The sequence below is a fragment of the Electrophorus electricus genome, unplaced genomic scaffold, assembly GCF_041902795.1.
Source record: "Electrophorus electricus isolate QZ-2024a unplaced genomic scaffold, ASM4190279v1 Scaffold31, whole genome shotgun sequence".
Taxonomy (NCBI): domain Eukaryota; kingdom Metazoa; phylum Chordata; class Actinopteri; order Gymnotiformes; family Gymnotidae; genus Electrophorus; species Electrophorus electricus.
This window is the reverse complement of record NW_027658594.1, coordinates 1,926,741-1,952,834: the sequence shown is the minus strand read 5'-3', so window position 1 is coordinate 1,952,834 and position 26,094 is coordinate 1,926,741. Positions and strand designations below refer to the sequence as shown.

Sequence of the window (26,094 nt, the reverse complement as noted above, 5' to 3'; positions counted from 1 at the left end):
GTGTGTCTTGGTCATCATGTTTTGCATATCGATTTAACTAGATTTCTGCAAGAAAATAAATAGTTGCAGTAAATTCTCCTCCCTTATCTTATTTAGACCTGCTGGATCAACATCATGAGGTCTGTCTGACAACGATGATGAACAATGGCATTGTCTATCAGCTCAGCCCTAGCACCTTTTGGCATTTCATTTTGGTTTTGGCCTTGTTCTTTTCTGGAGGGCAAATAGAGTTTATGTGTTTATGTATTTAGGGCATTGTTTGGTCTATTTTAGTCTATTTGAGTTGTATGGTCACTTTCCCGTTTGTGGTGTTAGTTTGCGATTGCCGCATGGGTTTCTGTGGCCCTTTCATTTGAAACCCTTCCCTGGTTAGCCATAGCATTGTGTCTGTTTTGGATGCTTTGAGCTTTTTGTTATTTTTGAAGTGTTGAGAGCAGTTCACATCTTTGGTACCGGGAAATCCCAATGACTGGTTTCCCTGTGCTTGTGGTCTTTAGTGTATTACCTGCCATCAATAACTGTTTGAAGATTGGGGTCTTACTTAATTTTGATTCTTGTTAGTGTCCTTCTTTTGAGGACATGCCTGGCGAATGCACAGAAAACTACCCCAAGGTGTCTGCCACTTGTGTGTTAATATGCGCTACCAGTCATGCTGAGATTGGATCTACCGATATACACACTGATAACAGAATTTTATGACCATCTACATAACAGTGGGAATAACCACCCTTGGTTTGGATAACACTAGTGAGACGTTGTGGCATGGTATCTGGAGGCAATGTAAGAGCAGGAGAGAATTTCTGTCTGCTACAGTGCTTAGTCAAGCCTTTTATATTGTACAAATGTTATCTGCTGTTTTTGCTTGACTGAGTCTGTTTTCTGCAGGAAAGTAAGAAGTCATCTCAAGATCTTTGTGGTCGGAATGATGGGAATGTGAAGGTTATTTTTCCAAGAAAGGATTTGCTTTCTTATCCCACGGATACCAACCCTGTCACTGTTAAAGCTGGAGACTATGTACTGGTGAAGGTGAGCTCTTACTTCAGTTTGCTACTCCTACATGTATATCTGTCTGTGTTGAGACTAAAACAGGAGCATGTTTTTACACACACACACACACACACACACACACACACACACACACACACACACACACACACAGATATATATGAGCTGTATGTGTGGAATATTTATTCTGGTAAGCCTGGTCTGTGATATGTAATATACATGGCTGTGAAATATACTGTACAGTTATGGCTACATTTCCATGATTATTGGTGACTACTCTCTCCTTTACAGATTATCTCAGCCAGCTCTCAGAGTCTGCAAGGCCACGCCTTCAGCCACGCCTCCCTGAGTGATGGACACCCCAGACGCCTATTGATGCACAGGCAGCTGCATATTAGCCTGTAGGTTCCACCTTCTTAGTATCAGGACTGGGTGGGAGTGTGTGTCACAGACCTATAGGTCTTCCCAGCTCCAGCTCTTGGAAGCCAGTATGCTCAGTGAGGAGTGTTCACTGCCTCAGTCACCCTGTCTCCTCATTATCAAGCTCCTTATGAGGTGATTCAGGCATGGTGAGGCAGAAAACCCCTGAAAATATGCAGGGAAGTTTCCTCAGAACTTGAGCTCAGTGTTCCTGAAGTGCAGTTTGAAATGAAATAAGGCTTTTCATTTTTTCATTCATTCATTTATTCAGAATCATGTCTGACTCATGTATGACTCAGTGTTAAAGGAAAGTTTTAACACAGATTTTGTCTGGGTACACACTTTGCAAACTTCAAACTGCATGATTAGCAGACAGTATTGTAGCTATTCAAGTTTATGATCAATAATGTAAGGTAAGTGTGTGTTAACTCTGGGTGGGTCAGGGTGTATTCTCCCCTAAACATACTTCTGACATAATGATTTGTTTAAACACTACAATTCTCTATATCCTAATAATTACTGCCACATTTTAATAACCTGCAATACACTGTAAATACAGCATTTGTAAGCTTTAAATTTACAAACATGAACAATCATACTATAGCAAATACATGATACTCATACCTGTGACATAGTGTTTTGAACAGACATTTGCTGCCACACCTGCTATTTTAGCAGGCTAAATAATCTGCCTTCTGAAATGCTAATATGCTTAATTTCATGCAAGTGCTAGTGTTCCTATTTGCTTGCTGATGTGCATGGAAGCGCCATATTATTATTATTACTATTATTGTTATTACTATTATTGTTATTACTATTATTATTATTATTATTATTATTATTATTACTATTATTATTATTTTTATTATTATTGAGTCACACTGCTATCAAGTTAGCTGGTTGCTCTTAACTAGTAGTGCGAACAGGACAGGGGACTTGGGGAAGACCCAAAGGGTGAGGTTTGTGTGTGTACATTCACAAGTACTGGTGCACAGCCACTGACATACATAAACACTGCTATCTGGATCTGGAATTTTTAACATTAATGTACAGACTATTCTTTCTCCTTAAAAAATTCATTATGGTAATAATTATGGCAGTGTATGTTCCCCTGCAAACAAATGCTAGGCTGCAGGCTGCACGATGCTGCAATCAACCAGCTGATGGCAAATCCAGACAGTGTTGTTATTGTGGCAAGAGACTTATTGTAAATGCATTTGCCATTAATTGAGAGTCATTTTAAAGGGATACTGTGGGCTAAATGGAGCTAAATCTACAACTACAGTAGTGAACTGTATTACTACAGAAAAATCGTTTTGGGATTCTGTGTGTTTAAAATAGGAAAAAAATATCTGAAACTTTAAAAGGGCTGGCAATTAATATGATTCATGTTTCAACAGAAATATAAAACACATTTTAGGACTTGCAGATGCTTTATTTTCGTTAAAACTATTTGTAGATTATGTTGTGAACTATGCCCTAATTTGTTGTTTGTTGTTTGGGACCAGTCTGTGATGATCTGTAACCAACACAGCAGCATAACCAAATTTGAAACTTCTGCTGTATTACAAAACAATATCAAATGTAAAAATATGATAATTATGGCCACATTACATAGTGACCTATGCTCTACCAGGACCTCAGTGAGTAATTCTCTTTCAGTAACTTGGAGCCTGTGTTTTTTGTTTTGCTATTTCTGACATGATTGGGCACCATTTCCCTTTTAATGTATATGTGGAATCCACAAAAACGATACCCACGTAAGCGTGCTTCAGCATAAACAAGAAGACACTGCAGTTTGGATTATTTCTGGAGAAACAGAACAATGTAGTATCTTAAAGGGCAGCTTAAATGTGTTTCCTTTGATCTTGTTTACTTGCTCGGTTCAAACACGTGCAGTTTGACGTTCCACATTGTGACGCTGCACCTGCCTGTTATTTTTTGTCTTGTTGCCATGTGACGAAGAATCCGTAGATCAGCTCAGTGATATTCTGTGCTAACGCTCTCACAGCTGTCGATATAGCGCGATAACCATTTAAACTTTTTAAATCAAGTGATGTGGAAGCAAAACACGATGGAGGATTATGATTTATATCCGTCTGATTTTCGTGAGCCTTCTTTCCGTAAGGTTCAAGGTGGGAAGATCGTCAACACTGAGAGTAAGTTATGAAGTTAACTAGCTAGCGACAGCTAAGTCACAGATATGCCATTGTGTTTTTGTATTTGCTGTTTTAGTTTTTTTTTTTTAATCTACTGCTGTTTTAGTTTTAATTTTGAATATAGCTGCTATCTAGATCTGCATGGCATGCAGCTATATTCAAAATTAAAACTAAAACAGCAGTAGATGTTTTTTAAAAAATCAAAGCTCTGTGATTTAGCTAATTTAGCTAATTGATGGTTATTATGGCACATCACATTCAGCCTCAAAGAACAAACAATCTCTCTCGTTCATTTGGTTAGTAGTCCTGTTTTCATCTTTCCATAATGGTATATTCTCTTGCCCTTCAGATTCCTTCAGTGGGATCTCCCACTCCAAGAAGGTTAAATTTGAGAATCCTGCGCGGGGCGGGAGCCCTGGCCCTCGGATTCGGGCGGGGACACCCTGGCCCTCGGATCCGGGGTTCAATTCAATCGATGGCTTACCTGCCATGGTCTTTTCCCCCTCTGGAGCCTTGGATGAGGCTTCGTCGTCGTCTTCCTCCTCTTCCAGCTGGCAGGGCGGAGACGAGGCATTGACCTCGCGGCGTGCTGACGGCTATCAGAAGCGGGGCAGCCTCAAGAGGAAGAGAGAGGAGGCACACAGCAGCAACAGTGTACAGATCCTGGAGGAGCTCTCCTCCCCTGGGTTGTCCAAGCGTGTGGCCAGGGGCAGCGATTGCGAGTACCAACTGGTGCAGAACGAGATCCTCCGCTCCGTCTCCAACAGCTACGAGGTTTTGGAGTCCCTGGGCCGTGGAACCTTTGGCCAGGTCGCCAAGTGCTGGAAGCGGGGCACCAGTGAAGTAGTCGCAATCAAGATCCTGAAAAGTCATCCGTCCTATGCTCGACAGGGCCAGAACGAGGTGGGAAAGTTGTGCCTGCTTTAAATAAGCTATTGATATGGCCTAGAATCAGCTGTAGCCCTGATTCTTTTATTGTTTGTTTCAGTTTTTACAACATATGATCTGTTGGTGTCAGATGTGCTAACGCACACTGTGGAATTTCTATACAGCCAGGGTAGCACAGAAATACTTGTTTGGCACACTAGTTCTAATTTTCACTAGTTCAGTAGGAACTAGTTCGGATAACACACGGACAGCTTGAAGCTTACTCTAAAAAGAAGATTTAGCTTCAGTTGTGTAAGCCATGCCTGTTTGGATGTGCATTAAAAATGTTATTGTTATGAAAGAGCATTAATCTGCATTGTTTGAGTACCAAAAGCAAGTTCATGGGTTCATTTCCAAGGGACCACTTCCATAATTGCATCTCCCAAATCCTGTAGAAGTGAATGGTTGAAGGGAAGTACACAAAGTGCTTGATGCTATTGAAAATAAGTAGGCTATTTGTCAGCAGTATCAAACTTTGAAGCTGTGACCACGTAGCTTCGGCTTAACGCGTATTCCGTCTTCCCTCCTTTGCTCCTCCTCAGGTGAGCATCCTGAGCCGGCTGAGCAGGGAGAACGCCGACGAGTTCAACTTCGTGCGCGCGTACGAGTGCTTCCAGCACAAGAAGCACATATGCCTGGTGTTCGAGATGCTGGGGCAGAGCCTCTACGACTTCCTCAAGCGCAGCAAGTTCAGCCCATTGCTGCTGAAATGCATCCGGCCCGTGCTGCAGCAGGTCGCCAAAGCGCTCATGAAACTGAAGAGCCTGGGCTTGATCCACACCGACCTCAAGCCCGACAACATCATGCTGGTGGACCCCGTCAGGCAGCCGTACCGCGTCAAGGTCATCGACTTCGGCTCAGCTAGCCACTTCTCCAAGGCCCCCAGCTACCTGCAGTCCAGATACTACCGGTGAGGGACACGTGCTGAGGCGTGTTAGAAATAAGTATGCACTCGTTGCACTCTAGTGTGCTTGAGAGTAGAGCTGCATGTTGTGGACAGTTGTAATAACCCTGCTACACATTAAAAGCCTATGATGAGCATTACAGTTAACTGGAGCACGATTGATTTATAAGTGGTTTATTTTTATTGGGTCATGTGAGTGCTGTTATTTAGCAAAACACCTAATGAACCGTCTTCGGTGTCTGAGATTAGTTAGGATGCGCTGAACTGCAGGCTTTGGTAATATCAGTATTTAGCAAGTCTGTACAAAACCGCTATTACATTGTAGCTACACTGTTAATTAACAGTGTAATATACTGAGTAACGGGTGTTTAACTGCATTGGTACTCTGTATTTACTTAATGCAAAACAACATTATTGTAGTGTTGGTGCATTGTAGTGTTGGTTCCATGTTACACTAGAATAGTGGGTGTGTAATGTCTAGGAACACAAACACCCCCCCACGGAATTATCAGCCGAGGCTGATTTCATGATGGCGATCTCTGTGTTTTTGGTCCAGATCGCCTGAGATCATCTTGGGTCTCCCATTCTGTGAGGCCATCGATATGTGGTCCCTGGGCTGTGTCATTGCTGAGCTGTTCCTGGGCTGGCCCCTGTATCCTGGAGCCTCCGAATATGATCAGGTAAGCACATGGTCCTTTGAGCTGTGCCTTAACGCCCGTACAGCATCAGTGGTGCAGACCTGTAGTGGTTTTGTGGCTGTAGTGATGTGTGTGTGTGTGTGTGTGTGTGTGTGTGTGTGTGTGTGTGTGTGTGTGTGTGTGTGTGTGTTTCTTTGTGTGTGTGTAGTTTGACCTTTTAGCTGCTTTGTCGGCCCGCTCATTTTTAGGATTAATATAAATGAGTTTCTATGGCCTGTTTTTTTAGACATGCACTTTGAAAATGAAAGGATTAACTCAAAATAAAGTCATAATCCTTTTGCCGTATGGTGTCTCTGCAGATCCGTTACATCTCCGAGACGCAGGGCCTACCAGTAGAGTGCATGTTGAGCGCAGGGACCAAGACGCACTACTATTTCTACTGCTACCCCCTGTGGAGACTCAAGGTTTGCCTGTCTTCAAATGCCAAATGCCATGTGTTTTTTATAAGGGACGTAACTTAATGACTTCATGTAACTTAATGGTGGAGCTGAATGGTTTGTTTTTTCTTTCCTTTCTCCAGACACCTTTGGAGTATGAGGCGGAGCGTGGCATCAAGTCCAAAGAGACTCGGAAGTACATTTTAAACTGCCTTGACGACATGATGCAGGTTATTTGGGCTTTTGTGCGCGTAACTATACGCATTTCTTTTAGTGTTGCGATGTGAAATTGAAGAACGTGACAAAGGGCTCCCGCAGCTCACATTATAGAGCAGGTAGAACAAGGTGCTAGCTGAAAGGTCGAGCGTTTCTGCTGTCATAATGAGTAGCGCATGTAAGTCGCTCTGGAGAACGGCATCTGCGAAGGGCAGAGCAGTGCGTAGAAATTTGCTGCAGAACTTCGTTCGTATTGGGTGCATTGCCGCCCTCTGCTGGTGAATAATATGACTCACCCATGGGTCTCTCTCGCAGGTCAATATGACCAGTCTGAAAGGCACCGACGTCTTGGCGGAGAAGGCCGACCGGCGGGAGTTCATCGACCTACTAAAGAAGATGCTCACGCTAGACGCTCACAAAAGGATCACGCCAGTGAAGACCCTGAACCACCCGTTTCTGACCATGACCCACCTCCTCCACTTCCCTCAGAGTGCACAGTGAGTTGCTCCAGGCCTTCCAATCTACATGTCAGTGTTTCAAAAACATTTTAAGGAACACCGTGTTAATTTAGAAATCCAAATAGCATCAGAGTTTCTCTGCTAGTACTGTAACTCACCCCCCCCCCCCCCCCCCCACCTGTGTGTGTGTGTGTCTCTCTCTCTCTCTTGCTGCAGTGTGAAATCTTGCTTGCAGAACATGGAGATCTGCAAGCGGCAGTGCACAGGCTTCGACAGCAGCAAGACCCTGTTTGATGGTAAATCTGATGCCCACTTCGGTGCTTCTTTTAAATGTTACATTAGGGTTGGCTTTTTGTTTGTTATTCTTTAAGTAGATTTAAAACATCACCAAATTGGCCTCCGATTCCACCTATAAAAGAAGACAAAAATGGTTTCAAATGCAAGTGTTCTACCAAATCATGTTACTGCTCAAATGTGATCCACAAATGGTGAATCAGGTTGTTGCCTAGTATTCGAGTAGCCGATAAAGATTCCACTCTACCGTAGTTCAAAACGAAATTCCGTTGAATCCAAACTTCATTGTGTAATTGTTGATCATTGTTGCTGAGGTTTTTTGTGTCTCTCATTCTATAAGATCAACACTATGCTTTCTTCTATGGTTCTTGTATGTGTATTTGTGGAAAATTCAATTCTACTTGTGCTTTTGCAGTACACAGTACTTAAGCAGACCGAGAACTCTTCTTGGTTTTTCAAGGGTTGCGACTTGTGCAATATTCAGCACATTTAAATAAATGTTTCTTTCTTTTCCTAGATGTTTTCCAAACACTTGATTCTTTATGACATTATGAAAATTTCTTTCTTTCCTCGAGTACAAACTCGAGTCCATCGTTCATTGGCTGATATGTTACTATCATGCATGTATACATGCAGACTCAAGCAAGGAGTTTGTAATGGTGGTACAACTGTGTTCAGGTCATTTGATACTTTTTATTGATAAAGATGTTCTTTTCCAGACTCAGTAGGGTTTTGTTGTTTTGTTTTGTTTTTTGTACCTCTATGAACATTATTGAATAATATGCCTTATAAGGGAATCTCTAATTAAGAGAATCATGTGTTTACATTTGGAATAAATTACATTCTGATAATACCCTAGCACCTGAGTCATACACGTTTTCTTTAATGAAAGGGGTTCAAACCTCTCCTGTACACCAAAGCATCCCAAGCCAAGTCTTGGAGGATTTGTCTGTCAGTCATTAAAATATCAGTTCACAGAAAGATGGATGAAACATGTTTTACTTTGATGAACTTTTTTACCTTGGAGTACTTTGTTTGGTGTGAGAAGCTGTAAATGTGTCCAGTCCTTAAAGCATTATTCTGATTTTTCTTGTCCCCTCCATCATTTTCATGCTCTCCTTGTAAGGGCTGTGAAGATGCTCAGCAGAAAATGAGCTGCTCAGCTGCAGAAGAGCACTTCAGCCTACATTTCAAGCCAATTCAAATTTGAACTCCTACACTGTCTTCTCATGTCCATTTCTTTTTGAATGTCAGTTAGGACATCAAGATGAATTAAGCACACTAAGCCCAATACTAAGAGACTGGTAGAGTGGATGAGCCACAGAGCAGGACACAGCACTATTTTTGCTTCAGCCAGTGCTAACTTGATGCAGTCTTGCTGCTTGGGGATTTTGCAGGCTTTGACTTCTTGGGTGTGTGATGAGGATTTTGCTTAAATTAAACGCCTCATAAACACGTATGACCAACCTGTGCCTATGCTCTACCAGGACCTCATCGCGTACTTCTCTTTCAGTAACTCGGAGCCTGTGTTTTTTTGTTTTGCTATTTCTGACATGATTGGGCAACATTTTCCTTTTAATGTAGATGTGGAATCCACAAAAAATTATACCCACTTAAGTGTGCTTCAGCATAAATAAGCAGACACTGCAGTTTGGATTATTTCTAGGGAAACAGGAAAATATAGTATCTTTAATTCGCTGCATAACAGTTTACATTAATTATTAATCATTCGTATGTGTTGACAGTTGCAATAAACAGATTAAGAAAACATGCCGTGAAAATGCTGCCGTGTCCGTATTATAACAGAAATAATGCAGCTTCACTGAGCAGATCATCCATAAAACTTGCTCTATATGGATTTTATGAATAGTATGTTAATTTTGTTTAAAAAGACGATGAGGCCTAATGGGAAAGGCTAAAGTGTCAAGTCGGACTTGAATTCAACGACTCAGGTAACATTGGGCTCTCTAGCTAGGTTAGCTAACAGACTAGCTGTCTATTTGAGATGGTTAACTTAGCTAGTTCACACATTACTTATGCACATCTCTTGCGGCAACAGATTCTAATTTTCATGGCGATGGAGCACGTTAGTTAACTTGCAGATTAACTGCCAACTATTTGCTGTAGCTGCAATTAACGTTATTATCTAGCATTGGCTCGCTAGCCGTCGGATTGCTCTAAAAGAGCTGTGACAGCTGCATGTCAGTCCTCGGTCGCTGAACTGTCTTCATGTCTAAGCACGGATACCTGTCGATAATGGGATCATTTGGGGGAGAATGAAGTGTGAACTAGCTAGGATAATTAGCTACTATGGCTAGGTACCTGTCCGCCAACGATGTGGCAAATTTAAAATACTGCAGTTCTTTCGTATAAAGGGAAGCTTAAAATTGTGTGACATGTGACCTTTTATCTTGGCTGCTGGCTAGCTATTGTAATTAAGTTGAATTTCAGCTTGGACACCTTTATAATAATTGATGGTTATTATGACACATCATATTCAGCCTCAAAGAACAATCTCTCTCATTCGTTTGGTTAGTGGTCAGTTTTCATCTTTTGCTAAAGTTATATTCTCTTCCCCTTCAGTTTCTTCCAGTGGGATCTCCCTCTCCAAGAAGGTCAAATTTGAGAATCACGCGTCTGGCGGGAGCCCTGGCCCTTGGGTTCGGGCGGGGTCGCCCTGGCCCTCGGATTCAGGGTTCAACTTGTTCTATGGTTCACCTGGCCTGGTCTTTTCCACCTCTGTAGGCTGTGACTTGGGTAATATTCAACACATTTTTAAAAATGTTTGACAGTTGCAATCAACAGATTAAGAACACATTTTGCAGGTTAATTACTATAGTGGTTGTGTTTTTTAAAATCTACTTCTATTTTAGCTTTAATTTTGAATAAAGCCCATAACTAGATCTGCATGGCTTGCGGCTATTGTAATCAAGCTGAAATTGAGCAGAGCTAAATTATTTAAATAAAGCGCTTTCAGGGTGATGTGGAGGCAAAACAACATGGAAGATTGTGATTTACATCCGCTTGATTTTCTTGAGCCTTCTTTCTGCAAGATTAAGGGTGGGAAAATCAACAGAGAGTAAGTGATGAATTTAACTAGCTGGCATTAGATAAATCACAGAATTGTGGTTGTGTTTTTTAAAATCTACTTCTGTTTTAGTTTTAATTTTGAATAAAGCCCATAACTAGATCTGCATGGCTTGGGGCTGTTGTAATCAAGTTGAATTTCAGCTTGGACACCAGTATAGTAATTGAAGGTTATTATGGCACATCCCATTCAGCCTCGAAAAACAAACAGTCTCATTTATTTGATTCGTGTTCCTTTTTTCATCTTTCCCGAAAGGTATGGCATCGCAGCTCCAGGCATCCTCTTCCGCTTCAGTTACCTCTAGTGGGCTCGTCTGCTTCAAGAGGGTCAAATTCGAGCGTCATGCGTCTGGCGGGAGCCCTGGCCCTCGGGTTCGGGCGGGGTCGCCCTGGCCCTCGGATTCAGGGTTCAACTTGTTCTATGGTTCACCTGGCCTGGTCTTTTCCACCTCTGTAGGCTGTGAGTGGGTAATATTCAACACATTTTTAAAAAATGTTTGACAGTTGCAATCAACAGATTAAGAACACATTTTGCAGGTTAATTACTATAGCTAGCTACCTATCCACTAACGATGTGGCAAATATAAAATATTGCAGATTTTCCATATAAAGGGCAGGTTAAAATTTGTGACCTTGTATTTGATCTTGTCTACTGGCTAGCTAATAACACGTGCACTTGGACTTTCCACTTTTAGATGCTACACCTGCCTGTTATTATTACCTTACTGCCAAGTCATGAAGAATCCATAGAGTAGTAAATTGATATTCTGTGGGAATCTTCTCATACCTGTCGATACAGCACAGCTAGATTATTTAAATAAAGCGCTTTCAGGGTGATGTGGAGGCAAAACAACATGGATGATTGTGATTTACATCCGCTTGATTTTCTTGAGCCTTCTTTCTGCAAGATTAAGGGTGGGAAAATCAACAGAGAATAAGTTATGAAGTTAACTAGCTGGCATTAGATAAATCACAGAATTGTGGTTGTGTTTTTTAAAATCTACTTCTGTTTTAGTTTTAATTTTGAATAAAGCCCATAACTAGATCTGCATGGCTTGCGGCTGTTGTAATCAAGTTGAATTTCAGCTTGGACACCAATATAGTAATTGAAGGTTATTATGGCACATCCCATTCAGCCTCGAAGAACAAACAGTCTCATTTATTTGATTCGTGTTCCTTTTTTCATCTTTCCCTAAAGGTATGGCATCGCAGCTCCAGGCATCCTCTTCCGCTTTCAATTAACTCTAGTTAATTGCTTCAAGAAGATCAAATTCGAGCGTCATGCGTCTGGCGGGAGCCCTGGCCCTCGGATTCGGGTGGGGACACCCTGGCCCTCGGATTCGGGGTCCAATTCAACCTATGGCTCACCTGGCCTGGTCTTTTCCACCTCTGGAGGCTCTGAGATGTGCAATATTCAATACATTTAAATAAATGTTTCATTCACATTATGGAAATTTCTTATTTCCTGTAGTATCTTCAACGGTTCGGTTTTGCCAGCATGCTCTATGTACCTCTTTGAACATAATTGAATAATATGCCTTGCAAGGGACTATTTTAATTAAAAGAATTAAGATAATCATGTGTCATACACGTTTTCTTTAATAAACGGTTGGTGGTGCTGTGCCAGTTTCACTAATTACTTAAATCACTCAGGCCATAGTTTAGTTAATGCTGTGTCCGTATTTGTTCTGTTAGTACAAGGTTGAAGCTGCTGTAAATGATTTTGAAGTTATCAACTTCTGCTGTACCACTGAAGGAGTCCACCCCCTCCCTTTAGAGCATCTGTTTTTTTAATGGATATAAATCTGGAAAATTACAGACTTGACAGATTAAAAAGCTAACAACAAAAAAAATAATCAGAGATGACTTTTATAAGCCGTCACCTTAAAAAGGCACATTTAAAGAGTGGATCCAGTGCTCCAGCTTGCATGGAGTAGGCTGGAACATGTTCCTAATTAGGAACCACAACATGGCTGCTCAGGAAATCTGAATGCCAGACAGACAAAAACAAGGGCTTCAAACCTTTCCTGTAACACCAAAGCAACGCAAGCCAAGTCTTAGAGGATTTGTCTGTCAGTCATCAGCTATGGCTGTGTCACCTGACTGAGAAACACCTGGGTTACCTCTGACCCATGGGGTGGTAAATGGTCTACCAAAAACGACCTCAAATAGTGACAATTTGGTGGTGGCACTGGGCATCATTCTGATCTCACACAACACTGCTGGCAGTAGATTGAGGTAATAAAAGCAATATGGGCATCCGGTGATATGGAAGAGGATCGCCTTTTAAATAAAATGCAAGTAGCTCAGGTTGAACATAATGGTACCAAGAACCGGTTGGTGTAAGTATTGAATATTAATATGCATACATTGAATAATGTATGGTTTGGAGAACAATAGTGGAACCTGAACAAGTATTATTAAAAAATTAAATTGTGTATTGAGTGTTTTAAAGTGTGTATTGAGTTAACAGTCTTGAACTTAGGAAGACCTAGGAAGGACAAGATCTATCCATTTATTTCCTGTTTTCCATCATGGCCTTTGTTTCAATGTATAATTCATTTTGTCAACAATGCCAGATGACTGAGGATGGTAAGGGATGTGAAACTTCCAGTCAATAGTTAGGTAGGTGCATAGTTTCTGAGTTACCATAGAAATGAAACAGGGTCCCTGATCTGAATCTATTACCCGAGGCGCACCGTACCTCGGTATTATCTCCTTGGCTAGGATTTTAACCACAGCGCGGGCATCTTCCTTAGAACAAGGAAACGCCTCAGTCCACTTGGAAAACCTGTCTAGAATCACTAGCAAATACTTCAACTGACCACAAGGTGGCAGGTGCGTTTTGTCTAGCTGTAGATACTGAGAGGGATCTGCTCTAGTAGAAAGTGCCATTATTGTTGGTGATTTCAATATTCACTTTGATAGTGCCCAACACCCTCTGAACTTGGCCTTTAGTTCTATATTAGAATCAATTGGTTTCAATGTACAAAGAGAACCCACACACTCTGGTGGACATACTTACCCTGCTCTCATATTGACTGACTAAATTAGTACTTATTGTAGGGTATTGTTTATTACAATGATGTTGATTAACAAACTCTATCACTTATTGTTTATTGCACTTATCATTGTTTAAGATAGACCTTATGTGTTTTGTACTTCTAGGTATCAGCATTGATCCCAGTATTCTACAGTATTCTAGTTCATTGGTATGTTGGACTCTAACCTACTGTACTGTACTAGGATATATTCTATGAGTAAATGACAAAGCACTTTTGTAAGTCGCTCTGGATAACAGCGCACTGCTAAATGCTGTAAATGTAAATGTAAACATACGCTTGACTTAGTACTGCCATACGGTGTAGACATGGAGAAGGTAGTTATACTACCCCAGTCAGGTGCCATCTCAGGCCATTCCCTAATTTCATTTAAACTATGCATGAGCCACACTATAGTAACCTCGCCTCGCTATCATACCAGACACACGATCACATCGTCCACTGCACCTGGATTTATTGGGAATCTCCCAGACTAATAATTTGCGCCTAGGATTCCCTCAAACCCAACGGAACTTGATCAAATTACTGAATGCTTAGAATCAGTATTCTGCTGTGCACCTAATGATGTTGCTCCATTTAAGAATAAAAAAATTAGCTACAAAAATGTAGTACCTTGGTATAATGATCTCATTCGCAATTTAAAACAAAACACTCAAAGAATAGAACATAAATGGCACCGCACTAAGCCCGTAGTCTTCCAGCTTGCCTGGAAGGAGAGCCTACTCACCTATAGAAAAACACTTATTACTGCTCGAACATCTTATCTCTTGAGCCCAATAGAAAATAACAAAAATAATCCTAGATTTCTTTTTAGTATCTGTACAGTCAGGTATTTTATTAACTACTTCCCATCTTGGGGGTCCATGGGTTTTGAGAGTTATGATAAACTGGGATGTTATGATGCTGTCACTTCACCTCTCTTCTGTCACTCGAGTGTGTTGACTGAGAGCGGCGGAGTGCTGATGTTCCAGGGTGCCCTCGTGCCTGTGTTTCCTTCTGGCTCTTTCCTTTTAGCTGTGCTGCCATAGCTAGATCTGCCGGAGCCCATCTTTGCACATTATAGTTCCCTAATTTACACACCCTTGTACCTGGACATGCCTAATAATCTAGTCTCTCTTTCTGCCGAGGTACACCTACTCCTGATGTCATGATGTTACTGAGCCTCAACCCGTCTCAGCTGCCATGGCTCTTCCCACCACCCCCTGATGTGCCCTGCTGTAGGCCACCACAGCTCCACCCTAGCCAACTGCTTCTCCCTTGCCCTTAATGGATGCTCTCTTGTGGGATGGGCTTTGGACACATGCACACCTTCGCGTCAAGACTAGGGCCTCTAGCAAATTGGACTGGACATTAACTGCTTATTTTTTCATTTTTTATTTATTTCTCTCTTAAAATTTATATTATTGTGGTGAGCGTTGCCAGGCAAAGGAGGATGGGCTTCCCCTTTGGGTCTTGGTTGCTCTCAAGGTTTCTTCCTCATGCTCTAGGGAGTTCTTCCTCGCCACTGTCGCCCTTGACTTGCTCACTGGGGGCTTGGACTTGGACATTTGTAAAACTGCTTTGTGACAACATCTGCAGTAAAAAGCGATATATAAATACATAAGGATAGTGATATTAAATGCAACCGCAGAAAAATGAACCAATAACATCATTCTTGCACAAAGAATTGTCCATCCCACTACCAATGTTACAATGTATTCACCAAATCTACTTTTACATATTGTTATTTGCATTCGGCACTATTATATACAAACCATACATTAATCAATATGTTCCAACACATTCCAAGAGAAGGCTTCTCTTGACCTTATCCTAAAGAAGATTGTTTTTCTATATGGTCTTGAGCCTGGTGGAGAGGTCATATATCTTACCCTGAGGTCCACCAAAGCCTACCTAGGATCCTTTGCTTAAGCCTGCAGATGCCTCTGCCCTGTACGCAAATCAATCTGAAAGGACACAGAATCTTTATACTCCCTTATGTTTTATGTTATTAATATGTCTAATGCATTGTTCGGTCTCTTTTGCCTGTAAACACTCCTTATTACCTCAAGGGCATGCCACTGTGTGAGTCCTCAGCCCGCCCGAACCAACACCACTGCTACGACCACCTCCGTCGTCGGGCCACGGCCGTCGATCTTCTTTTCTGATTCATCAAAAAGTCTTTTGTAGGGCTGAAAGAAGATCGATACGTATTACATGTTTTAAAATTCAAATTCTTATATGTTGTGTCTTGTTTTGTACATTGTTGTATGTCAGTAGATAATGTTGTTTTTAGTTTATAGATTTGTAAAAAAATAAAAATAAAAATCTCAATACTATCTTAATAGGTTTCCAACAGTCCCATGGTAGGCAGTAGTTCACCTGGGTGCTGGGAATATTGACATGCCTATCGATATCTTGTTGCCATTTTTTTTTTGCCTTGGCTCCTGCCACAGTTCCAGCAGTCTGTGATGTCATCCTACGATAGGTCAGGAAGCGGCTCCGTTCTTCACCACCGGCCCGCAGCCTACTCGCTCGGCCGGAGGAAAGTCAACTGGTACCCTTACCTGTGAGAGGAAGAGGAACAGCGACAGACAGGAGGGATTCCTGCATTGAACATCAGATGGATTATTGAAGTTGATTATTGTAGTTTTTGGGCAGAGAAACTCTATTAAATGTATCTGAAATACAATGTGTGAGTGTTGGGTTTAACAAGATGGCTGTCGTATTTTGAATTCAATGGGAGGTGTAACTGTATTTAAAAATGGTTCTTTGGCACTTACTGGCAGTATGTGTTCAGAACACATCTCACATCCAACATCAAGCTCTTATTTAACTCCTATAGGATTTTAACTTCTGACTTTGAATCTTTGTTTCATTTAAAGGGATACTGTGGGCTAAATGGAGCTAAATCTACAACTACAGTAGTGAACTGTATTACTACAGAGAAATCGTTTTGGGATTCTGTGTGTTTAAAATAGGAAAAAAAAAAAATGAAACTAAAAGGGCTGGCAATTAATATGATTCATGTTTCAACAGAAATATAAAACACATTTTAGGACTTGCAGATGCTTTATTTTCGTTAAAACTATTTGTAGATTATGTTGTGAACTATGCCCTAATTTGTTGTTTGTTGTTTGGGACCAGTCTGTGATGATCTGTAACCAACACAGCAGCATAACCAAATTTGAACTTCTGCTGTATTGCAAAACAATATCAAATGTAAAAATATGATAATTATGGCCACATTACATCTCTATCACTTATTGTTTATTGCACTTATCATTGTTTAAGATAGACCTTATGTGTTTTGTACTTCTAGGTATCAGCATTGATCCCTGTATTCTACAGTATTCTAGTTCACTGGTATGTTGGACTCTAACCTACTGTACTGTACTAGGATATATTCTATGAGTAAAGGACAAAGCACTTTTGTAAGACGCTCTGGATAAGAGCATCTGCTAAATGCTGTAAATGTAAATGTAAATGTAACCAAAAACCAGCCATTTTTGCACATTTTCAGCAAATTGATGTTTCAGGCTTTATTGATGATTTGAGCGTTGCCTTGTAAAGAACGATAACATCCTCGTGAAACGTGACGAGATGGGGGAAACATCTTCACTACCTATCATAAGACAAAAAAGTTATTGATTTTTAAAAAATGGATATAATTGTGATATTCTGTCTAACAACTAAATTGTCATATGTGTTTCTAGCAATATGTTCTTACCTGTAGTTGCAGCAGCAGCTACAGTGTCAGGGTGCTCCTTGCTTTTCTTTTTGAGTTTCTAACAAAAACAAAGCAATGATTTAGTAGAAAAATATCAGAGCATAAGTACATTTATAACTAAAAGTACAGATACAAACCAGTAATAATGCAACAGAATATAATTTAGAACAAATTATGTCATTTATGCAAAGTGATATATACACATTCAGTGTGAAATGAAATTCAAATATGCACTACTTTAAAAATGAATAATGTAACAAAATCTAAATAAGAAATAAGTCAAATGTTTTACCTTTAAGTCCTTTGAGACCTTACTGAAGGGGAATAGAAAATGCAATCTCCCCTTCTGGGCTTTCATGGTTTTGCTCTGATTGTCCAGAGCAGGCTCAGTACATGGTGACCTAGCAGACATCTCAGACTGTAGTGATGGAGAGCTATGTATATCGATGCTGAACAGGGAAGACCAGTCATTGTGTACACTGGGGGACTCTTGAGCCTTCTTCACAGAGGGTGGGACAACCAACTCCATAACTTGGCTTGCCATGACGTCGGAGGAGGTGTTCATACTATCTGTGCATAGCTCTGATGATGCCTGTGATGATTTCAAGTCATCCTGCTCTAGGTAGATTGGCATGACCATACCACAGAGCTCACAAGATGAGACCCCTTCAAGGTCAGGATTTATTAAATGACGGGACAAAAAATGTGTCCTTCCTTTTATGTGGGGATTGATGTCTTGCGACAGTTCAGCAAATTCCTCCATCTCATCATCAAAGCGCTGAAGCATATCCGAAACCGGAGAGCCAGCTATAGGAATGGTACTTATAGGTCTAGATGTACCATCGTCATGGACATCTGAGGATAACGATGTCAAACTCTCAGTATCTCCTATCAGAAGCTCACTCATTGCTTCTGAATTTGTATCTTCCATGGTCGAGTGGAATTTCATCACAATTTGGTCTCTCTCATGGTCATCCAGGCAACTGCGATGCGTATCAATAACTGCAGTCCTAACATCTCTGCTTAGAGAGTCTATATGAGCTGTCCCCTCCTTCACGTGGACTGAAGCTGAATGATTTATCTCACAAGATCTGGTACGGAAAGCATTCAGCAAATCTGCAGTTTCCTTCTTGGAATTTGAAAGCAACACTGATCTTAGATCAACATCTAACATTTCTTCCAGAGATGAAAGAAGACCCATCACAGTTACTTCACTGACAATGTCGGCAATGAATGAACCCATATGAGAGATCATGACCTTTGTCTCCTGTGAAAGAAAGGAGAGATAACATAGAAAGGCGAACATTGAAAATTGCTCCAAAATGGTTTTGGTTGTTTGGTTTAGAATTAATATGAATCCCATTTAAAATATGTTGATGTGTAAGCAATGTAGTATGACTTACTGGACTAGGGATTGCTTTCCGGATAGATGTCCACTGCCTAAAAGAATGTGAATAAAAGCATTCTTTAGAACTATAATTAATATTTATTCTAAAAATCTCATACATTCAAAAGTATACCAAAAATAAAAATTATAAATTGAAAAAGCAGAAGAAGAAAAAGAAGAAGAAGAAGAAGAAGAAGAAGAAGAAGAAGAAGAAAAGTTTTAAAAATGGCATACTCATTAGTCAGATCCATCACAAAATGGGTCAAGATTGGTGCAATATCCAGCTTCTCCAAGTCTGGGATGATTTTTTTGGCTCTATCAAGGAGCATTTTGCTGTCATTCCTCACAGGTTTATTCTCGTCTTGTCTTGTGCTTTTTGACTTGCTCTTGTTTTGAGAACCATAGAAGAGGTTGAATAAAAAGAAATTAAATATCAGGATAACATAACAACTGTGCTGACATCTCACTTATTAGCAACAATTCGATTTTCTGATGAATAACAAATTTGGCCATTTTAAACTCACCTTTTTAAATACTGAAGAAGCCCGTGCCACTTTTGGAGGTGAAGGAATTTTACTATGGAAACAACAAAAATATATAAGGAAATGTTGTTCGTTTGTCATTCTTCAAACATCAACAGCCTGAACTAAAATCCATGATCAAATTATTTTGAGAGAGCTTGTGTCTAAGTTTATAGATTGTTATTCTTATTCTCTATTTAATGGATGAATCACTCATAGAGCTCAGGTCCATGTTGTATTTTGTTAATTGCACAATACAATCAAAATGATTTTATTCTACTTTAGCACATTATAAGGAAAATAAGACTAATTCCTTTAACATTACTTCCTAATCTTTTAAAATAACAAGGCTGATGAAACATGTTTAATCTGTTTCATGTTTCATCGTTCCGATACTTTGGAATAGTCCAGAAAGTATTTATAGTATCTATTGGTGTTTAATACAGATTAAAGAGTGGCTTGTTTAGCTTAGTCTAATTGTTCAGCTTGTTTAGCCGGGTTAATTTAAATTCTGTTTAAATTAATTTCATTTTCTACATTTATATTTTGTGACTTTTAACTTTTATTTGATCAATGTTTTATTGCTGAATACTGTTCGTTCATTTCAGTGTAAAGCACCTTGAGATTTTGGGTTCTATAAGGAATATGCTGTATAAATAAGAATCATTTAAAATTCATATTGTTATTCTAAGATTTTTTAACATTGTAGTGCAAAGGCCTTACATCTTCCTGCCAAAAAGACGCTTCTGTTTCTCCATTTGTCCTGGTCCAAGTTTTCTTAGGACTCTCCTGGAATACTTTGTTCTGAAAAGGCGATATGAAGTCAAAAGCATAAATCATTTTTACAGTTTGGTGGACAGACAGCAATCTAACATGTAAGCAGGCAGGCTTGAGGATCAGAAGGCAGACAGTTATACATGTGAATGGCAGTCAGTTCAGAAAGACTGTCAGTATGCAGACCAACACTCATGAAGGACAGAAAACAGGCAAGAAAGCAATCAGAATGGCAGCACACCTTTACAGGTAAATTTCAACAGGCAAGCAGCTGGGTATGCATATCCCTAAACCATTAGTTCCAAAGGCTAAATCTTACTGCATTGAATACAAAAAGTTTATGAATGGTTTAAACTGATTTTATTAGTGGTTAATAATTAGGTCACAAACAACTTAAACATCATTAAATAAACAGTCATGACACATACACAAAAGGGGCAGCAGGAATGTGTTGACCTGTAGAATGTGTTGGTGGGTATATGGAAGTAACTTATTAGCTAACAAATATCTGACCCCACAAAATGGTGACTGTTGCAGAAGGCAAACTAAGATAAGTAACCAGTCAGGTTAGCAGTACGTATGAAGGTGAGATAACTAGCCCATATGGCAAGCAACACGTCAGCTGCTCTTTTTATGCATTTAAACTGTTCATTTATAGCCATTAACAAGGTACTTTAAAACTCTACTTTTCAAGAGGTAACCCATATTTCAAAAACTGATACTCCACCGTCAAATGTTTCTTTCTAAGAAAACAAGCTGTAAGGTAGCAAGCAAATTTCCAGAAAACACTGTCTGCTGAGAGCCCTGTTTTCTTTACTATTTAGGTTACTTTACTCATAACAAGAAGGCACAGAAAGCACACCCATATGTATGCACAGGTTATGTCTTGATTTTATATGTTGCAGCTGACCAAAAGGGTCGCTGCTACCTTTCATGGTGTTACAATAAATTATCATCAAAAAATGGAACTCTCTTTTGAGTTAAGGGCCAAAAAATTTGCTCATAACATAAAACCCATCTCCGCTTCACTGCTTCAAGCAATAAGTCCTTTTTTTTGGTAATTCTTTTACATATATTGGTTTCCACAACGGGACGAAAATGACAGGGACTGAAACGCACCCATTAACAGCTTACGTGTTACGTGTTACGTAGCTTACGTGTTATCCAAGTCATTTCCAAATATTCAACCTGCGGCTCGGCACCGCTAAAATGATTTTATAACCGTGACGGCATCTGACAAAATCAACACATAACCGACAACTGCTGTGAAAGTTAGAAAGCACAGAATACATTGTTTTCACTCACACAGCGCACAAAGTGTTAATGGTCAAAATTATCAAATTCAATTGTTCAAAATCAAAATCAAAAGCAGATTCTCTCTAGTGAGTGAACAGAGGTAGACGCAGAGAGAGGGGCGCTACTGTGGACCGACTCTTCTCTGCTAAGTAGAGCTGTTCGTCTCAAACTGCCCGCACTTAGGAACGTTATACGCACCTGCAGCGTGGACGTACCACATCGAAATACGTCACCAAGTGTGGGCAGACGAGAAAGGGCGGGTATGGTGATGAAATTTGGTTTAATCACTTATATTACTTGTCTTGTACCTTTAAAATAGCAAAATCTAAATAGCATGAAAAGCAGTCGCTTATGCTTGACATAAAGCCTTGTGTGAGAAAACAGGTGGAACGTCAATGCATTCCATAACTATATAAAACTACAGCAGACAGACCGTTCATCATAAAATTAGAAAAGCTCTAGCTATAGTAGCTAAGCGGACATTTAGACAGACAAACAACCCAAACTGCAATACAGACAGAGGTGGGTAGAGTAGCCAAAAAGTAAAACCACTAAATTATCTGTTAAGTGGACGTACCGAACCAGGAATGGGTTTGCTCTTCCTCGACTCGTTTTGGCCAAGGGTGAGCGAGGGACTGTGGGTTCCATCAGTGCACATTCCTTGACCAATGTATTCTTAATGATCCATTTTATTTCTCATTCACACTACATCAAAGACAGTTCACTTAATTTTCAAATCCAGTGTGCATGCCTTAAAAGTATGCAAACTGTTCAAAACATATGCCTTAAATTAGAAAATGATATGCTGCTGATCATTGAAATAATCAACTTTCTGGAGAAGGAGAATCAGTCTCGATTGCAGTGGCTCGCACTGCTCTGTGCAAACAGTGTGCACAGAAAACAGGGATCCTCACGATTCTTTCCCAGCTGTTCGTCTTGGTTTTATTTGATAATGATTCTCTCATCAGAAATGCAAAATCTAAGTACTGAACTCTGTTAAAATTCTTATAATAAATGCATTTATCTATTATATTTACACATATTTTCTGTGTTTGAACAGGCATGGTATGGACATATATACTTTGACATTTCCCAGATCTATAAACAAATCTCACATACAAGACAGAATTCTGATACCGCACCTTTTGCAAAATTGTACATTTGCCATTAGATCATGTTTGGCTTGTGTTTTAACCTGTGCTAGAAGCCTCCAGGGTAAAACACAAACCAAACATGATGCCTTGCCGGCTCCTGAATATCCCTTTCAGTATCTACAGATAGACTACGCACATGCCACCTTGTAGTCAGTTGAAGTACCTGCTGGTGATTGTAGACAGGTTTTCCAAGTGGACTGAGGCATTTCCTTGTTCTTAGGTTAAAATCCTAGCCAAGGAGATAATACGGAGGTACTGTGTGCCTTGGGTAATAGATTCAGGTTAGGGACCCTGTTTCATTTCCAAGGTAACTCAGAAACTATGCACCTACCTAACTATTGACTGGAAATTTCACATCCCTTATCATCCTCAGTCATCTGGCATTGTTGAGAGAATGAAACATACCTTGAAAGAAAGGTTAACAAAGGCTATGATGGAAACAGGAAAGAAGTGGATACATCTACTGCCAGCGGTGTTATGTGAGATCAGAATGACGCCCAGTGCCACCAATAAATTGTCACCGTTTGATGTAACTTTTGGTAGACCATTTACCATCCCATGGGTCAGATGTAACCCAGGTGTTTCTCATTCAGGTGACATGGACGTGATCTTGGTGGACTACACCCAAATGTTGACTGAGAAATTGAACAGTGTGCATGGTAATGTCGCTTGCTCTCTCCCTCTTCCCGCAGACAAGCCTACTCATGCATTTATTCCAGGTGACACTGTTTTGGTCAAATCACTGAACCCTTGGAAAGCTGGTAAAGCTGCGTATGGACCCCCAACAACCGTGATCGCAGTGACCCGAACCGCTGTGCTTACATCGGGATCAGCACAGTGGATACACACCAGCCGGCTGAAGAAATCACCAGTAGCTGACGCGTCCGACAAGCAAAATGCACCTAAACACATTCACATATAGTACAAAATTTGTTATATGATTTCATGCTGAGGGACTGGCCCTTGGCTGCACCACACACCAAGGAAGTACTCCTTGTCCCTGTATGTCAATACACTTTAGCATTGGTATTATAACTTGATAGATATCCTTTCTGCCTATTAACATCCTTTTGCTGACTCTTTGGTCCTTTCCTGAAAGGTTCTTGCAAAACCTTACTATAGGAATAATGGGCCCCATTCATTTGATAATATTGGCATTATTTTCAGTCTCAAAAAGTACAAAATGGGGGATAGTGGGCTTTCAGAGTCATCAACAACAGTGTAATGGTAAATTAGCTTGTGTGGTCTCCCTGGTAGCGGTAGGAGAGGTGGAGCCAGGAAAGGACTGTCTGGTTTGTCAAGCATTCCATACACCCTGGGTACCAGTCCTGGTAGATGATGTTATGGCAGCAGCACTTAATCATAATTCATCCGACTGTCAGATCAATATGGGAGTACGGTTTATACGAAATGTATCTAAGGCAGCAGCTGCCAGTGGTAATCTCCCCGCATGGGCCCTGTTTGATCGTTCATGGCCAAACCACAGGACAGACTGTGACATTGGCATTTGTAAATGGTATTACCCCCATTTCAGAAATATGACCCTAGCAGTATTACCTGTGAAAGGTAGCACCTGTCTATGTTCTGCAGGCTTGCCTGATTGTCCATTTTTTGGTCACACGCTGTGTATAAATGAGGTATGGACATTAGGCACGGGACTGGGCAGATGCACAATAAATAATATAACAGGCACACCGTCTCTTTGCCCTGCGATCCTGGGCACTGGCATATCTGCAGCTATCATGTGGGTATGCGGTAGGATGGAATACTCCAGCCTACCCACTTTGATTGTTAGTCATACCCATCATCAATTTCCCTGAAAAGGATGTTGTACCCCAGCATTAACTATCCCATCTCTGGTCATATATACATGTTCGCAGTTGACATCTGACAGAGCTAAAAGGTCTGTAATTAATGGCACCCCTAATAGGTATGGTGGGTATGTACTGGCCAACCCATGGACTAATCCTGGAATGAACGCGGGTGGGAGTTTGTTCCTGGGAGGAGGAACTACTGCAGCCCTTAATAAAATTAACGGTTTGGCATGGCAGGTACTTAATTTAGCCAATAGGAGTGAAAACGCCATGGCATTACTCAATGATAAGGTAAATAAGATCCGTACCGCTGTCATGCAGAACCGCCTAGCCCTAGATCTCCTCTTGGCAAAGGAGGGAGGCATCTGCAAGGTCATTAATGAAACGTGTTGCTTTGACATCCCTAGTTACTATAACAGCATTACTGACATCATTTTGCACATGAAGACCGCTATTGCTGAGCCTCCACCCGCCGATGATTCTTGGTTCAGTTGGTTAACTGAGCTTGTCGGCCCTTGGGGATCTTGGCTCATAAACATATGTTTTCCCATACTCCTGATTATTGTGTTGATTCTTGTTTGTGGACCCTGTTTATTGTCACTCCTGTCTTCTTTCATAACTCTCATTTCTACCTCCGTGATTAATCATGCTAATGTTGCCTTGGTGCCTGCGTATGAGAAAGGTCTATATACTGATATGTGATTCCTTTGGAATCAAAGAGGGGCGTGTTAGATACTGGAGCCTTTCTGTCTTCAGGCACTCAACGCAAGGTCTCTGCCTATCAGCCATGACATGGCGGTTTCACCGCGAGCTGGTCGCCCGAGGTCATCCGCTCCCTCTTCTTGTCTTCTTTACCGCTCCCTTTCTCTTTCTCTCTCTCCCTGTCTCTCTTTAAGGACAGCAGTGGCTCATGACGGGCACGGGAACAGCTAGTGGCTCGTTCATGCAGAGAACATCTAATCTTTACTAACCTTGTTTCTTTCCTTTCTACATAGACCCTTAGAACATGCCTCACTTTTCCCCGTCATCCTGTATATTTAGATAGTAGATTTAGGACACATATATACTCTGTGCTTTCCTCGATAAAGTGGAGCGCTCTTGATTCACTACCTTGGTGTCAGTGTCTCTTGACTTCCCCGGATCCGACTACAGAGGATGGATGGCAGTGGGTTACTTGGAGAAGATTGAACCTGAAGGACTGGTCACTTTGAACCGGTTTCTAACATTTGCTTTTGTGTCTAGAGCAAGTAGAATTAAGGGCGTAGGGCACAGAAGACCTGTCTTGTGTTTTTGTGTTCGCTTTAACAGAGACCTCTTGTGGTGACTTGTCACAACTACGGCAAGAGGCAGCAGCAGATGACACCAAAGATCACATTAGCTTGGACTTTCATGTTCTATTTGTGCTTCATTATGCGTACAGTAGTCGTGGCATGTTTTATTTTTCGCTTCATAGCATCTCATAACATAGTAAAGTGAACAGTGAGAAAGTGGAACCAAAGAAAGGACTTAACGTTGGGTCCCATGACAGTGTTGCAGTAAAGAAAGGAAAATAGGACATAGCTCACATTTCTTTTCAAGTAGCTCTCTCTCTCTCTCTCTCTCTCTCTATCTATCTATCTATCTATCTATCTATCTATCTATCTATCTATCTATCTATCTATCTATCTATCTATCTATCTATCTATCTATCTATCTATCTATCTATCTATCTATCTATCTATCTATCTATCTATCTATCTATCATTCTCCCTCTCTCTTGCTGTCCCAGACAAATTGGGACACACGTCTGTGCTACTGGTTTAGGGTTATGATTAGGGTTTGGTTAGGGTTAG

At 40.7% G+C, this 26,094-nt stretch overlaps 1 protein-coding gene across 1 annotated transcript; it reads left to right on the top strand.

Moving 5' to 3' along the window:
* The first annotated feature begins 4,073 nt into the window (after positions 1-4,073).
* On the top strand, positions 4,074-25,450 carry LOC145655659 (homeodomain-interacting protein kinase 2-like). The gene is made up of 9 exons (XM_081709154.1): positions 4,074-4,487; positions 5,054-5,421; positions 5,972-6,095; positions 6,413-6,517; positions 6,634-6,720; positions 7,022-7,203; positions 7,381-7,460; positions 10,042-10,118; positions 25,415-25,450. The coding sequence occupies exons 1-9, from the start codon at positions 4,074-4,076 to the stop codon at positions 25,448-25,450; spliced, it is 1,473 nt and encodes a 490-aa protein (XP_081565280.1).
* The last annotated feature ends 644 nt before the right edge of the window (positions 25,451-26,094 follow it).